The following is a 15424-nucleotide window of genomic DNA, read 5'->3' as shown; positions in this document are numbered from 1 at the left end:
GTGTTGGTTGGTACTGGTTGAATGTATAGTGAGTGTTGATCCAGAAATCCGATTTGAAATTGCGGACTGGAGTTGTTTTGAGTCGGAGAGACTTAGTTATCGGCCTGGTGCCTTAGGTATCAGGCGTGCAAATTTGATAGTCACGTATGGGCCATATACAGGAAGCTGCCGACCTAAATGGGATTCGACAATATGAAGCCATGCCCTTCAATGAATGACACTACTGGTTGAATTAGTTTAACCATGATTACGTCAACCATGATTACTTCAAAAATACCCTCCATATAACCCTAACTGAGAGATTTGTCTTGTTTTGCTGGCAGAATTGGGGCATGCCCTACTATAACATGATATATTTACGTCAATTCAAAAAGCCAGTATATATTTTTGAAGTAACTGTCCCTTGTAGACTCGAAAATTGTATTCTGCAGTGCCATTATTCTGAGTATGCGCAAATATACTACAATTCAGGGTTCCGTAATCATAGCTTTTATCCCGGACAGTGGCGCTAAAGCCGATAAGCTAATCGCGTCAATGGGCTTATCTAATCCTGCTCCGATGGCGGGACCAACCATTAGCCTCTGCTCATTCTCAACCGAGGGCAGCAAGCAAAAAGTTCGAAAAGTGGGTTATTTTTTTTTTTACTAAATTTTCTACCGCCCTCCCACTTCAAAGCTGGAAGCGGATATATAACATCCTCCAGTCTACTCTCTTTCTTCTATTATCCAACTGCCTTTTAAATCCACTTTTTACCACTCTTTCTTTCCTTTGCCAAAATGTCTGACGAGGTTTATGAGGGCGCCATTGGCATTGACCTTGGTAAGCCATGCATTTTCCAATTTACCATCCAGTCTCGCTGACAACGCTTTAGGCACAACCTACTCCTGTGTTGCCAACTACGAAGGCACAAATGTGGAAATCAGTACGTATCGGAAATCTCGCTCTTTGAGACATAAGACCAACAGTCCGTTTAGTTGCCAATGAACAGGGTAGTTACACAACCCCCTCGTTCGTCTCTTTCACCGACAAGGAGCGCTTGATTGGTGAGGCGGCCAAGAACCAGGCTGCCATGAACCCTCAGAACACTATCTTCGATATCAAGTAAGGCGCCCTATAGCCACAGTGGCTCCAGGACTGACAAATATCTCAGGCGTCTTATCGGTCGCCGTTATGAGGACCCCATTGTCAAGAAGGATGTCGAATCTTGGCCCTTCAAGGTCGTCGACCAGGGCGGAAACCCTGCTGTTGAAGTCGAGTATCTCGGAGAGACCAAGACTTTCACTCCTCAAGAAATTTCCTCCATGGTTCTGATGAAGGTAGACGCCCATTTTGCTTTTGGTTTCCACATAATACTAATAAGCCACCATAGATGAAAGAAGTTGCCGAGACCAAGCTTGGCAAGAAGGTTGAGAAGGCCGTCATTACTGTCCCCGCTTACTTCAACGACAACCAGCGTCAAGCCACCAAGGATGCCGGTGCCATCGCTGGTCTCAACGTCCTTCGTATCATTAACGAACCCACCGCCGCCGCTATCGCCTACGGTCTTGGGTCTGGAAAGTCTGAGAAGGAGCGTAACGTTCTCATCTACGATCTTGGTGGTGGTGTAAGTAACATTTGTTCTATATTGGAGGCTGGAGGATGCAGCACTAACCAAGGTATTCACAGACCTTCGACGTCTCGCTACTCAACATTCAAGGTGGCGTTTTTACCGTTAAGGCCACAGTATGTCATGTCCATTCCAAGCGTTTCTCTATAAATGAGTTGATCGAAGGAGGTTGACTAATGTATGCAGGCTGGCGACACACATCTTGGAGGACAGGATTTCGATACGAATCTTCTTGAGCACTTCAAGAAGGAGTTCCAGAAGAAGACCGGCAAGGACCTCTCCGGCGATTCCAGGGCCCTTCGTCGTCTTCGAACCGCTTGCGAGCGTGCCAAGCGCACCCTTTCAAATGCCACTCAGACCAGTGTCGAGATTGACTCGTTGTTTGATGGTGAAGATTTCAACACCTCTATCACCCGTGCCCGCTTTGAGGATCTGAATGCCAAGTCGTTCTCCGGTACTCTTGAGCCCGTTCAGCAGGTTCTTAAGGACTCCGGCCTTGCCAAGAACCAGGTCGACGAGATCGTGCTTGTTGGTGGTTCTACCCGTATTCCTCGCATCCAGAAGCTCCTCAGCGACTTCTTCGATGGCAAGAAGCTCGAGAAGGTCTGTTTCTTGTGTCACTGTTGATTAGTTCGAGGCTGACGTTTTGCAGAGCATCAACCCCGATGAGGCCGTCGCCTACGGTGCCGCCGTTCAGGCTGGTATTCTCTCCGGAAAGGCGACTTCAGCTGAGACTCAAGATCTCCTCCTTTTGGACGTTGTCCCTCTATCTCTTGGTGTCGCCATGGAGGGTAACATCTTCGCTCCAGTCGTTCCTCGCGGCCAGACCGTCCCCACTATCAAGAAGCGTACCTTCACTACTGTGGTTGACAACCAAACCACTGTGCAGTTCCCTGTCTATCAGGGTGAGCGTACTAACTGCGCCGACAACACCTCTCTTGGAGAGTTCACTTTGGCTCCCATTCCACCTATGAGAGCTGGAGAGGCTGCTCTGGAGTGTGTTTTCGAGGTTGATGTCAATGGTATTCTCAAGGTTACCGCCACTGAGAAATCTTCTGGCCGCAGCGCCAATATCACTATCTCAAACGCTGTCGGCAAACTTTCTACCACTGAAATTGAACAGATGATTGACGGTCAGTTACCCCCATTGGATTTTTGTGCTTCGTGTACTGATCAGAAACAGATGCTGCTAAGTTCAAGACCAGCGATGAGGCCTTTACCAAACGATTCGAGTCCCGTCAACAGCTCGAGTCCTACATCTCTCGCGTTGAGGAAATCATCTCCGACCCTACAATGTCTATGAAGCTCAAGCGTGGCAACAGGGAGAAGATCGAGTCTGCTCTCAGTGATGCCATGGCACAGCTTGAAATTGAGGATTCCACTCCCGAGGATCTCAAGAAGAAGGAGCTGGCTCTCAAGAGACTCATCACTAAGGCCATGGCCACGCGGTAAATGTCAGATTATGAGATGCATGAGATGCATGAGTTGTGTGTTCAGACTTGGACATATAGGGACCTTGGGCTGGAAGTGCTTGACACGCCTCGGGAATGATTCTTATCAAAAGTATCCTCTAGATTTATACATGACTGTAGCTGCAGGTTTTAATGATTCCGACGAGTTTTGTCAAACTTCATCACTTTCGCGCTGCTGTTTTGTAGTCATCATTTTAATTTGAGAAATTGCGTGAAGAACCAATTATTGATAACCTATGGTCATATATAAGGTAATCGATTTCCTTCAGCTCCGCAAGTTCTTGGCAATAGAACCAAAAGGCTGTCAAGACTCAACTGTCCCTGCGCTTCGTTGGTATCTTCCCCTACCAACGCACGACAATGCGTCCCATAGCCACTCTTCCACAATTTCTTTTTAAGACATTCCGAATCCGAGCCGTGCGCGGCATAGAACTCCAAGGTTATGCCTTCCGCCGAAGCTTCACTAGCTCCCCGGCCATGAACAAAAGTAAAAAACGAGACACTTTGAAGCAAACAGATGCTGGCGCAAAGGCCCAGGCAAATACTGCCTCGGAAGACCCGTCAGACCTTTCACAGCTCGAACTCGGAATCGCAACCGCCGTCTCTCGACTGAAGGATGAGCTCACAAAACTCCGCACCGGGGGAAGGCTGTGCCCTGAGACCATCGAAAGTCTCCGTGTGCAGCTGAGTAAGGGGACTAAAGAAACAGCGAGGCTGGGTGATCTGGCCCAGGTTGTCCCTAAGGGAGGACGAATGGTGGCCGTTTTGGTCTCCGAAGAAAGTGTATGTCGAAAAATTGCTCCTTGCCGCGAAAATTGGATTTGCCAACTCTTTCGACTAAAATGGTATCGCAGTACATGAAGCCCATATCTTCGGCCATCCTGGCCTCGAACTTATCCTTGACGCCGCAACAAGACCCTCACAATGCCCTTCAACTCAATATCCCCATACCACCTCCGACTAAAGAATCTAGAGATCAGACCGTCCTTGCTGCGAAGGCAGCCATGGAGAGAGCCGCTAGCAATGTCCGCGAAACACGCGGTGTTGTCCACAAACGCCTTCAAGAAATGATCAAGAAGAAGATTGCTAGACCAGACGACGCTCGGAAGGCACAGGACAAGATGGAGAAGTTGACAGAGAAGGGACAGAAAGAGGTGAAGGACTTGTTCGAGGTCGCTAAAAAGGCTATGGAACGAGCCTGAACTTTAGAGGTCGCATCTCGGCCAGCGCATATTACCAAGTAACGATAGGTTGACTCAAAGTATAGAAAGTTACTGTCATCTAATACTACAGATTCTGACTAATGGGTATGAAAGGAAAGACGATGATATAAAACGGCCCTAAGGAATCGCTTTCAAGCACGCTTGACGGCGCGGTTCGGAACCAGGAGCGTCTCTAGCTTGGCCATGAATTGGGCCTTCTTTCCAGGAGCCTGGTAACTCTCGTTGTTCCTTATATTTCGGAGAATCTCGCCGACAACAGGTGGCTTGTCCGTCGATACCGTTTCCACTGTGGGGTATTTTCCTTGGGCGAGAGACTCAATCAGCGTCTTGTACTCCCCGCCCTTAGCACCTTGGAATTTGACTGCTTGCGGCTCTATGAGCTCGCCCTTTTCCTGTGACAACTTATCCGCAGCCTCTTGCGCAAACTTCTTGGCTGCTTCTAAAGCCTCAATTCTCTCCGCTTCACTTGTAAACCGGACGTATTTCCCCTCAATGAGTCGTTTACCCAGTGTATAGGGTGGGACATAACCGTTGGGATAGCGTTCACTAAGCAGGGAGAGCTTCTCAGCGACTCCAGCAGCCGTCGCTGTGACATCCGTGGGCAGTGATGGCCATGTCTCGCTCAAACTCTGCAAGCTGGGCGCCTGGGGTTCATAGCGAGTGGCAGTCGGCTTTGTCTTCTCCGCAAGTTCTCGGTAGACATCTTCAAGTTCTGCCGTCAGCGACGGATTCTCGTCTTCTCCAGTCGAGTCTCTTTGGCGCGCGCGTCGAGGTGCTCTCGGTGCCGGCTTCGCGTTGAACGGTTTCCGCCCGCGTAATGACGTTCCACCCTGAGCTCCTAGGCGGCGTGGGCCTCTAAGAATGTTTGTTGGCAGGCCGCCCGAGTTCGAGGCCGCGAGGGACCTCGCATCAATGATCCGGCGAGGGCGGAGCCTGTCTACATTCGAGTTGTTGAGCTTTAGGAGAACTGGTGGAATTTTCAGCTTTTTAGGCTCATTTTTTCGTGGAGCGGCGGTTGAAACACGAGGCTTTGATTCATCTGCTGGTAATTAGTATAAATTGAGAGGCTAAAGAACTAACAAGTTGAGTTGTCCCAACTGCAAAAAAATTGATTGCACAAATCTTGCGCAGCACTGGAAGCATTGTGACTTACCTGCTGGAGATGAATCTGCTCCCAATGCCCCGGATATGGACAATTGTCGAATCGATGAGAATGATGGCACTACCCGCCTCAGACGCCATGGGTGTAGTGTCATAGCTCGGGACTGAAGCATCTTGAGCAGTAGTGCCTTACGGAAGCAAAGTTGTGATTCGAATACTCTAGAGAAGATTCACCACCGGATCGACGGAACGGTCACGTGATACAGCCCATAGTATTCGTCTCCTTAGCACAATATTTCCGCAAACTAGCAACATCGCCATCCTCGACAAGGGTTTCGTCATGATCCGTCGCAAGCCTACCGCCATAGCAATAACCTCTGATGACCTCACTATGTTCGAGGAGGAGCGACTGCGCAAGCTGGAACCACGAAACAGTGGTCACGATCACGCTCAAAACGGCACCCGTGTCAACTTTGACCCTAGCGACGAACTGAAGCCTCTACCTGGTGACAAAGCGAGGATAGTTAGGTCTCGTGAGGAGCGTATAGGCATTGGTCAGCGCAGTTGAAGCATCATTTCTACCTAACTGAGATAAGGAATTTCCCGCTAGAGGTGTGGCCGACATGGACCTAGAAGAGGCATACTACCTTATTTTAAGAGCTAATAAAGACCGTCATCTCTGCAGATGTTCTTGCGTACGAATCTCCATTTTATATACCGAAATCTGGCCGTGTTTGCTGCGAAAATTAACTATATATGCTGTTTTTCCTCGCACCAATCACTGGGACATAAGGGTCTGGCAGGTGCATGTCTACTACGATCTATTTTGGTGTCAAATATGACCTACATGTGGGCAGTTTCTTCTTCCAAGGTGATGGCCAGGTTCTGGACTCAATAAACTCATCGCTTTTGAAAAAGCAATGTAGCTGCAATATCTGGCACCACAGGCTGGCGGCAAACAAAGTAAAGATTCACAAATGAAAGTGAATCCCAATTTCTGGCGCTCGTGGAATTAAGGCGATGGCGCACACCGCAAAGCCAAATCTACGAGACGCCTGTGCAATTTCCCGCGAATAAGCTGGCATACCATACTGGATAAAGTCAAGATGGTCGAGGCAATATGATTGGAATCAGGGGTATCATGGCGAGTCTCATTCATGTCCACTGTGGCATTGTACATATATTAGTACCTCTTAGGACAGTCACGAGACAGAATGTTTAACGAGGTCGTTTGGTGTTATTCTCCATTTCCATGTCAACGGAGTAGTTCCATCTCCTTTTCAAGCCATGCGGGTCATACACGCTTGCCACACTTTGCTGCCAGTCACGCGCCGTGAAAATCACTGGTTGCCCGCTCATTTGTGACTGCGGGACAGCTGAGGCTTGTGTAACTGGAAGCTTGGCTGGCTGCTGATATTGCAGCGTATACTGATCCGCAATTGTAGGTTGCAACCCTTGCGATGTTCCAGGGATTGCCATCGGCGGCGAATTTGAATTCACAGCGGGACTGAATGAGAACGCCATATCCCATTGGCTATAAGCAAGAGATCAGTCTCAGAATGAAATACAGCGCCAGGCAATTCTTACTTGATGATACGGGTGGGATCCCAACTGCTCTCATCAACTAATGGGGCTTCTGCATGCACGGAATGCGTTGAAAGTAAAGCTGGAGGGTGAAGCTGGGGAGTCCCGGCTTTAGAGTCTTCAGTGCCAGCCGATATTGGAGGAGTAATAGGGTAAGGATGGAAGCCAGCTCTTTCTTGTAGATTGGATATCTGGTTGGGTTGCGGGTTGTATTGTGTCTCCAGTGTAGGGCTGGGTTGGTAGGGCTCCGAAGGGCTCCCGTAAGGAAAAGTGGCTTTGAGTTCGAATGGACGGTTTATGTTAGCGGAAAACGCAAGTCGTAAAGAGTCAATCTGCGCTTGGATCTCTGGCATTGGCCAGGCGGATGAGCATCGCTCAAGTATGCGCATGTGGCGTGTGAAGTATTCCCGCGCGTCAGTATGGAACTCGGGATCGGGAGAGGTTATAGCAACCTGTCAGCCGTGATTAGCCACGCCATGCAATGCTGAGAGACATAGTTACCAGATGTAACATTGTGCATGTAAGTATGCAGTAAATTGTGAAATTAATCCCTCTTTGCATGTAGAGAAGACCCGATAGCCCGAAACGAGCAAGAATTGCTTCTTGAAGCCTGCAGAGACATTTGGCAGATGAGTAACATAACGACATATGCGTCTTCCAGTTTCCACCGGCTGGAAATTTTGATGCGATTAATTGTGGTCGGTGGCAGAGTACTATGCCAAGATGGCAGTGTGAATGCATATTGCCGACAAAATGAGAAGGAATCCAAGGAGGAGAGCCGTCTGGGGGGTAATTGACCTGCAGATCCGGAGGCAAGCTTTGCAGCCACTCTGCAAAAAGCGGGTTGTTTTCGACGAATTTGGAGTTGGAGCCCCAGTCCTTTTGTCGTTTGATTTTGTGGTAAACGTCTGTAAGTATGCGTATATGATGAGCGTTCCGAACAAAATAGGCATACTGCCTAGATCTATCAATTTCGAACTGGTCCATGTTCTCGACATCAAGCTCGGGTTGCATGTTAACCGTCTGTGGATCCACGCCATAGTCCGAACGTCCTGCAGATATCAGCACTTGACAACACAATAGGGCAAATCGACATACCTTGCGGGGCGCCTATCATAACCTCGACAACTAAGAGGGCCTGCCACACTCTAGTTTGAACTAAACATTCAACGGGGCTCAGGTTGCAGGTCTTTTCCTCAAGATGCGTGCTGTAGTGTTCATGAATATCCAGATCTTTGGCCATAGATATTATCGTCTTGACCGTCTGCCAAGACCGATAATAATAGCCTTTTTTAGGTAATGACTCTCGAGCTTTTAAGAGAAGGAGAAGCGCCTGTATTGTGCTCAGGCGCGGAACATCCATGAAGCTAGACTCATGTCCTTGAGTCAAATTAGTATGGCAGCGAAAAAGGTGTAAAAGGACTTACTGGTTGCCAGTGCCAACCACTGAGCTCCTTGAGCGGGATCATCCGATAACCTTCCTGCACATGCAAATAGAGCTTCAAGGAGGAGAGGCGAGATTGAATTTCGGTCATGCTGCCATTGATGATACAGGTGCGCCCGGTGAACAACAGGAACGTAAGGATGAATGTCATCAAAATAGATTTTGAAATAATTCATGACTTCGTCGTCTGACGGCATGAGTTCTGGAGGAATGCGGATTTTGGAGCCGGATCCAGTGCGCAGGGGAGGCAAACTTTCCTCCACTTCATCCTGGATAGGAATTTCCGGCTCGGCCCTGTCTGTCCTTTGTTGTCGGATATATGGTGCTTTCCACCCGTTAGTTTCGTCGATCCTTGGGAAATAGTCTACTTACCAATTCCGGTCTCATCAATCTTCAATTCACCCAGTACTTCACTGAGATTTTCGGCGGTGGAGTGCTCATGATCGCCATACTCTATACCATCGCTTGGCCCTATGGAGCGTGCTTGAGAAACAGGAAACAACTGATGCGCTTGATATGAGTCTTGGGAGACAGCTTCAAGTGGCGATCTTATCCCATAAAGACTTGACTGCGTCGAAACGGCGGCAGGCGCATACTGAGAAAATGAGCCTACTCCGTCATTATATTGATTAACAGCCTGTCCATGAGGTGGAACGCCGTCGCGGTAGGCTTGGAAAGCAGTCAGGTGTGAAGATTCTGGCGCATTGAGTGTATTAATCGTGTTGATGGAATATGGTTCAACGCTCGGTCCTGAAGAGAAATCGCTCTCTTGTCCAATGGTTGGAGGCACGCAAACTAGCTTCAGTCGAGTGCAGGCAGAACACGGCCAGGTGTTTGTTGTAGCAGCATCGCATTTGATTTTTCGCTTCCTACAACCATTGCATGCGCGCATAACTGGAAGAGGTATTCAGCAAGGAAACCAAAATCACCAAAAAGAGGCACTTACCCTTGAGCCTTTTGTGTCTATTGTGCTCATCAACGAAAACATAGTCTGACATAAGAAGCCGTTAGCATACACATGCCTGGGGCAAAAGTTATGTAGCGCCTTATTTCGGGACAGATGCCTTACTTCTTTGACCCTCGCGGGGAGGGCCGGTGGGGGGCATATATGAATACCCCTGCATCCTGAGCTGTTTGCTCTCGAAAGTTATATATGCTTGGCCGCTTTGACCTGGAAAGCCGGGCACGAAGGGTATTGGAATAAGCGCAAGGCCTGCCTTGCACCACAGAAGTATCCTCCCCACTAGCCAAGCTTAGCCGCGTGTAGTCAGACGTAGTGCTGCTTTCGGCGATGAATCGCCAGGACAGAAGGCAATGGATTTGATGCCGGGCTTGTTCGCCCCCTTATGTATGTGCCTTCGATCTGAAACTGGAAGACTACCTGTTTTGCGGCCTGAAGCTGGAGCCTTCTCCCTGTCTAGATTTTGCGAGGTAGAGACAAAACAAGGGTCCGCCGGGCTGGCAGAGTCTCTTGTCTCTGGGACAGGTGCTAAGAGCCCAATAATCGATAAGGACGATGGCGCTGTCGGTTATGTCGAGGCAAACGGTGATCTATGTGTCTCCAGTCGACTCGGAAGGTCGATGTGTTGGATCTCAAAGATGCGAAAATGTGATAGAAAGGTAATGTATAGAGTGCCTAAGGCCGTTGGGGCACGATGTCAGCGGCGGCTATAGCAAAGATCTGAGGTGGGTTGATGAAGGCGGATAAGAGCGGGCTGGCTGGTGTAACGCTCGAGAGATCCCAAGTACTACAGCGAAACGGTTCCAGCAATTGCATACGCGCCGGTCAGTAGTATAATAAAGGCCGAGTGAAACAAATGCGCTCCTAACGGGTAGCAATGAGGGTGAAAACGAAGGTTGAAGGTACTCACAACCAAGGAGCAGGTAGGATTATGCGAAGCGCATCGTGGGCTAGCAGCACCAAATTAAATTTATCGCTGACTGTTCAAACGCGAGAGAAACGTTGGCAAAGGGCATTACACTCCAATTGAGCGTCACCATTTGGAGGCGCGTCAGTTCAATCACGGCCTTGATTGATTCTCAACGTAGGTTGTTGATGTCCGCTAGGCTTCTAAGGCTGAGTAGACTACCGAGGCCGGTTGAACTGGCAGCAGTAGAGGACGGGCCGTGCACAAGTGCTTCCAAGTTCGCAGGTGAGAGTTCGACGTCCAAGACAGGTCCAGTAGTGCGGCTAGGTCATAGCTACGATGGTTCAAGTATCGCGTGAAACGTCGGACCGCAGGCGGTTGTTTGACGACGGAGTCAGAAGTCTGGGCTCAGCATGGAGGCTATAGCAGCGACAAATGGTAACAGTAGAATACAAGCAAATAGAACAAGGCCAGCCGATTGTGTTTCGTAGTCAGTGATGGAAAGAATTGTCAGCTGCTCAACAGGAGGGATGAAGGGAGATCGGCCTCGGGTGCTGAGGGGAGCGCTTGATGTGCGGCACCACTGCAAGTCTGCGCCAGTCCCAAGACTCGCAGTGGCCCAGTCCCAATTAAACCCAGTAGTGAGTGCCCACTGCCCACCCTCGGATCATGGATGATGCCAATTGCTGGCTCCGCCTGGAGGAACTTCGGGCCTTTCCTGAAAATTAGCTGCGGTATCTCATCCAAGCCCTAGCATTCAGGTTCTAAAGCTTCTCCTAAGCATATACTGTACCGAAGGCTTACTCTTGATAGAATCCAACAAAGCATGGGAGCCCTACTTAAATACGTATTTGACCAGTTCAAAAATTCATAAAATGGCCGTTGCGGTGGCAATAGTACACTGTTGGAGGTTCTAGACGACGTATAGTTAGATGGGTTGGACAGTTGACAAATACACCAGGGGGATCCGTGACTTGTTCATTCGTAGTTGAGTTGAGCCAACCGACCGGAAGGTGCGGGGATCCTGGGGCAATGTTATTCCGAGCCCCCCCACCACTATCATTGAGTTTTGACTTCTTTATCTCTTAACCCAGCTGCAACGAACCATAAAGCACTTCGCTTGCAGAGTTGGCGATACTTGTTCTTCGAAATGGCTTCTGAAATGCAGAATTCGAATCCAACTATTATCAACACCGCCGATCTTCCTACACGCCTTCGGCCCAGTGCTTCCCCCAAAAGCAGCACGTATGGAAGCGAATTCTTTGCGTCCGCGCTCCCCTCGCTCACGGTCGACGCTCTCTCTGACTACTCACCGTCGATCTCCGAGTCCGAAAACGACGATGACTTGATGGAAGAGCCTATAGACGAACAAGAAATATATGGTATGCTATATTATTTTTTTAAGGAGCTGCACAAACTAACGGTTCCCAGACCTTGTCTCAACCATTTCTGATCCCGAACACCCCATTTCCCTGGGAGCTTTAGCAGTGGTTTCGTTACCAGATATTTCCATTAAGCCGGCTCTTCCGGATGTACCCGATTCGCCTCTTCGCACTGTTACAGTCCTCATCACCCCGACGATCACTCACTGCAGTTTAGCCACTGTCATAGGTCTTGGTGTACGTGTCCGGCTTGAACAATCTCTCCCACCACGGTTCCGAGTAAATGTGCAGATCAAGGAAGGGACACACAGCACGGCGGACGAGGTGAACAAACAGCTCGCCGATAAGGAAAGGGTCGCCGCAGCACTCGAAAACGGTACGCTCATGGGGGTGATAGCGAAGATGCTTGAGACGTGCCTATGACGTCTCATTCCTGAAAACCATACAGAATTGCATGTTCTATTATAACTACTTGACCGGACCGTGTACGGCTCACGAATCTAGGACGCCACTCTCTTTTAAGCCCTTCCAAAGCTCCGGCTCCAAAAACTTGCTTACGGTCACGTCCTCTGCCAGACCTTTCCGCCTCCTTGTCTTCAAAACAAAGTCGCGTGCCGTCGCCATTGCGGGTGCCATCTCCAGCGGCTTTAGCTTGACATCACGGTCCAGTGGGTCTCCGGGCACCACGCTCCACTTATCAAAGACAAGGCTGACCGCAGCTTGTCCTTGTGTGTGGATTCGAAGATCTGTCTCAAAGCCAAAAGAATCTATGACTGGAATTAGACCGCGAACCGAGTACAGAGGAGTTCCCGCAATGGGTCCATCTGAAAGGACATGGCCCCTCCTCCGTGACAGCACGGTATAGACGGATGCAACAGCATCTGCAGGTCCTGTCATCGAACAAGAATAGATCGGCTCCATTAGGCGAGGGGAGGCCATCAAAAACGATGAGTAGACAGCACGTCTGGCTGTGGGAATTATCTGACCACCGCCCCTGTAAATGGCTTGATCAGCCAGGGCAACATCCGTGAGCCTGAATTTCGCATTCCGAATCGCTGTATAATGAACAAGTTAGCTAGGATGAGGTAACAGTATTAGAGAACGTACGCTCTTCACACAAAGGACCTTCCCGGGTACCCCAACTGAAGCCCTGTGTTATAGAATCTCTGACGCTTCCAAGTAGCTTCTTATCGACTTGAGAAGGTAATGTATCATCTTGTAAGATGTTCGGTCCCAGTTCATCTGGACCAAATGCCCATATACTTCTCGCAGCAAGTTTATCCCAGTCGTATTTTTCTTCGAAGAACCGGGCCACTTTCCGGATTGGGTCTTTGATGCTAACTTTACCAGTCTCGATATCCTCAGCTATCCCATCGTCTAGCGGCTCGGCGATCATCGTGATCTTATTCAATTTGTTCGGAGTTATTGAATAGCACATGATTGCGGACGTCTCCACAACGGTTTCGCAGAAACGAGTAACAGGGTCGGACACCTTGATCTCCATCTCGGAGAACAATCTCCGGAGGTCGTGAAGCACGCAGTCCATATAGAGCTCTCCTGTCCCTAGAACTATATGCTCCCCGGATTCCTCTACTTTTGTCGAGATGAGAGGATAACTTTTATTCACTTTGCGGAGACCCTCAAGCATTTTGGGAAGTTCGGACGGGTTGACGGGTTCAACTGCGACTTTGAAGACAGATTCGGTCATGTGGCGTATAGGTCTAAAAATATGCGCTTCCTCATCGTCTTCAAACTTCGTGGCTACCACCGTCGCTGTCTTGACGATAGAATTATCCACGCCTCCGAGAAGAACTAAGTTCCCTGCGGTGACGCCACTAGTCGGGATATTGTACCGAGTTTCGGCAATCCATGTGTCTGAAATAGTAGCGTTGACCATGTCTTCTTCATCGTCAGGAGTATAGCCTTCGCCGAGTACTCGGGTTTGCAATCCTGGCCGAGCCGTGCCACTCAGTATCTTCCCAAGAGCATGAAATCGCGAGGCATCCGTGTTTGCCAGAAGCTTTGTGACATGGACAACCAGAGGTCCATCCGGATCGCAGTTTGCCATTGCGGCTGCGACTTTGGTGTCTAGAGGTCCAGTATAATACCGTTCCAGAACTCTCTTAGCACCCTCCACGGGCGAGGGAATATGCTGTAATACCATGTCGACAAAACCCTCGGCAGGCCCGAAGAACTGCTCACATACCAGGTCGAGCAGCACCTTCGCGTCTGACCTGAGCTGTGAGGGTTTTAGGCTGATGCCTACACTGGCGAGAGTTTCCTTCAAGTCGTCAGGGCTTTCGCTGAGCGTGTGAGAGTAAAGTTTGTATATGGGTTCCAAGACAAACTTGACAAAGGTCCGTTTGGAGTTATCCTCTACCCCTTTCCGGGTGAATTTTCGACTTCTTGGGTTGAAGAAAATATCTCCCCAGAGACGTATAGCAAAATCAGCTGTCTCAATATTAGGATAAGTATCGGCGTACATCTTTGCGAACGACTGTAGAGTGAAGCACCATTTCATGGAAGCACAGGCAAAAGCAACATTGCCTTTCTCAGGACTCAATCGCCGTTTCTCACCGTGGCCAGGCATGACGTTTTCGATCATTGTGTTGACCTCTTCGATCACATGTTTTAATTTGAAGTAGGCATCGTTCGGCGGTAGCTTCAGCTCCAGTATTAACCTGTCCATCTTATTCACCACCAGTGTCAGAGGGAGATCCTCCAGCACTGCATGTCTGATAATTTGTTCAGTGTTCGCCTGCACGCCCTCTACAACATCAACGACAAGGACGACACCATCGACCAACCGCGACGAGGCAGCTACCTCATCGACGAAGTTCACGTGGCCCGGAGTGTCGATGATATTGAACAGGTGCGATTTCCCTTTGGAGCTCTGGAGTACTAAACTCATGGGCGCCGACTTGATTGAGAGTCCTCGTTCCCTCTCCAAATGATGAACATCGGTGTAGCGAAGTTGTTCGTCCCTTTTCCTTCCTGTTCTCTTCTCGAGCCGTCCGGCCAAATCATGGGTTTGCATGACAAGCATGTCCATAAACGCGGTTTTCCCGTGGTGCAGATGACCAACAAGCGCGATATTTCTTATTTGATCAGGAAAGTTTAACAGGTCTGTCATGAACTCGCGCGAGAAGAAGACCGGTGGCAACTCGCTCTCTTCAATCGAGAACTTTTTTTGTGTGACCGGTGCAAGTATAGGCTCAGACAAAGGCTGTGCATCCTCTTCCTGAACCAATGTCTCCACGTCTTCACCGTATACTTGTTGCGCGCTGGGATAGTACTGCTTGTCTTCGTGTAGGATAACGGCATTGGATGGGCCTTCTGTAACGCGGGCTCAAATGTCAGACTCACGCGATGGAGGAGAAAAGGATAACGCACCATCTACTTCCATCAATTCCTGCTGAGCCGGCTCTTCAAGCTCGTCCGCCCCAAATGCTTCATCATAGTCAAATGCCCGTGGTTTTGCAGCTTCATGTTGAAACTCTTCGTCAGATTCCGCGGCCTCGCCGATGTAATTGCCAAACCTGGGAGTCGGTCAGCGAAAACAATCTGAAGGAGAATTGAGATAATTAGAACATACTCGTCATAGAGGTCATCCATTGTGCTAGATGGGGAGAAGCTCCAGTTGCATCAAAGCTCTCAACGTCGGTAGTGCATTACTTTTTCTCAGCCGGTACAAGCTCTTCGGGGTAACTTCAAGAACTTCTGTTCACCGAGCTTGGCGTCCCG

General features: G+C 49.3%; 6 protein-coding genes across 6 annotated transcripts; 3 read left to right on the top strand and 3 right to left on the bottom strand.

The window, feature by feature from the left end:
• The first annotated feature begins 621 nt into the window (after nucleotides 1–621).
• On the top strand, nucleotides 622–3282 carry hscA (putative Hsp70 chaperone (HscA)). Its single transcript, XM_073745007.1, has 9 exons — nucleotides 622–819; nucleotides 872–922; nucleotides 975–1101; nucleotides 1151–1316; nucleotides 1370–1603; nucleotides 1666–1722; nucleotides 1793–2209; nucleotides 2259–2739; nucleotides 2790–3282. Exons 1-9 carry the CDS (start codon nucleotides 777–779, stop codon nucleotides 3056–3058), a joined length of 1845 nt encoding a protein of 614 aa, XP_073600057.1. The 5' UTR covers nucleotides 622–776; the 3' UTR covers nucleotides 3059–3282.
• Nucleotides 3283–4329: 1047 nt separating this feature from the next.
• Nucleotides 4330–5594, bottom strand: BDW70DRAFT_128733 (uncharacterized protein). The gene is made up of 2 exons (XM_073735478.1): nucleotides 5455–5594; nucleotides 4330–5340 (listed from the first exon to the last, which is right to left on the bottom strand). The coding sequence occupies exons 1-2, from the start codon at nucleotides 5573–5575 to the stop codon at nucleotides 4433–4435; spliced, it is 1029 nt and encodes a 342-aa protein (XP_073600056.1). The 5' UTR covers nucleotides 5576–5594; the 3' UTR covers nucleotides 4330–4432.
• Nucleotides 5595–5671: 77 nt separating this feature from the next.
• On the top strand, nucleotides 5672–6080 carry BDW70DRAFT_84101 (CDC26 family anaphase-promoting complex subunit). The gene has a single exon (XM_073745006.1). The coding sequence runs from the start codon at nucleotides 5743–5745 to the stop codon at nucleotides 5968–5970; it is 228 nt and encodes a 75-aa protein (XP_073600055.1). The 5' UTR covers nucleotides 5672–5742; the 3' UTR covers nucleotides 5971–6080.
• A 421-nt stretch (nucleotides 6081–6501) lies between these two features.
• BDW70DRAFT_84085 (Zn(II)2Cys6 transcription factor) lies at nucleotides 6502–9649 on the bottom strand. Its single transcript, XM_073745005.1, has 8 exons — nucleotides 9500–9649; nucleotides 9377–9421; nucleotides 8803–9324; nucleotides 8414–8755; nucleotides 8085–8366; nucleotides 7488–8038; nucleotides 6990–7438; nucleotides 6502–6936 (listed from the first exon to the last, which is right to left on the bottom strand). Exons 1-8 carry the CDS (start codon nucleotides 9552–9554, stop codon nucleotides 6621–6623), a joined length of 2562 nt encoding a protein of 853 aa, XP_073600054.1. The 5' UTR covers nucleotides 9555–9649; the 3' UTR covers nucleotides 6502–6620.
• A 1750-nt stretch (nucleotides 9650–11399) lies between these two features.
• On the top strand, nucleotides 11400–12326 carry BDW70DRAFT_84049 (iron-sulfur cluster assembly protein CIA2). Its single transcript, XM_073745003.1, has 2 exons — nucleotides 11400–11680; nucleotides 11730–12326. The coding sequence occupies exons 1-2, from the start codon at nucleotides 11449–11451 to the stop codon at nucleotides 12101–12103; spliced, it is 606 nt and encodes a 201-aa protein (XP_073600053.1). The 5' UTR covers nucleotides 11400–11448; the 3' UTR covers nucleotides 12104–12326.
• Nucleotides 12138–15368, bottom strand: BDW70DRAFT_84046 (116 kDa U5 small nuclear ribonucleoprotein component). The gene is made up of 4 exons (XM_073745002.1): nucleotides 15276–15368; nucleotides 15074–15219; nucleotides 12788–15016; nucleotides 12138–12735 (listed from the first exon to the last, which is right to left on the bottom strand). The coding sequence occupies exons 1-4, from the start codon at nucleotides 15293–15295 to the stop codon at nucleotides 12173–12175; spliced, it is 2958 nt and encodes a 985-aa protein (XP_073600052.1). The 5' UTR covers nucleotides 15296–15368; the 3' UTR covers nucleotides 12138–12172.
• Between the last annotated feature and the right edge of the window lie 56 nt (nucleotides 15369–15424).

Source organism: Aspergillus foveolatus (genome assembly GCF_047715535.1).
Source record: "Aspergillus foveolatus strain CBS 279.81 unplaced genomic scaffold BDW70scaffold_4, whole genome shotgun sequence".
Lineage (NCBI taxonomy): Eukaryota > Fungi > Ascomycota > Eurotiomycetes > Eurotiales > Aspergillaceae > Aspergillus > Aspergillus foveolatus.
Note: the sequence above shows the minus strand (reverse complement) of the source record. Positions and strands in the feature narration are given on the sequence as shown.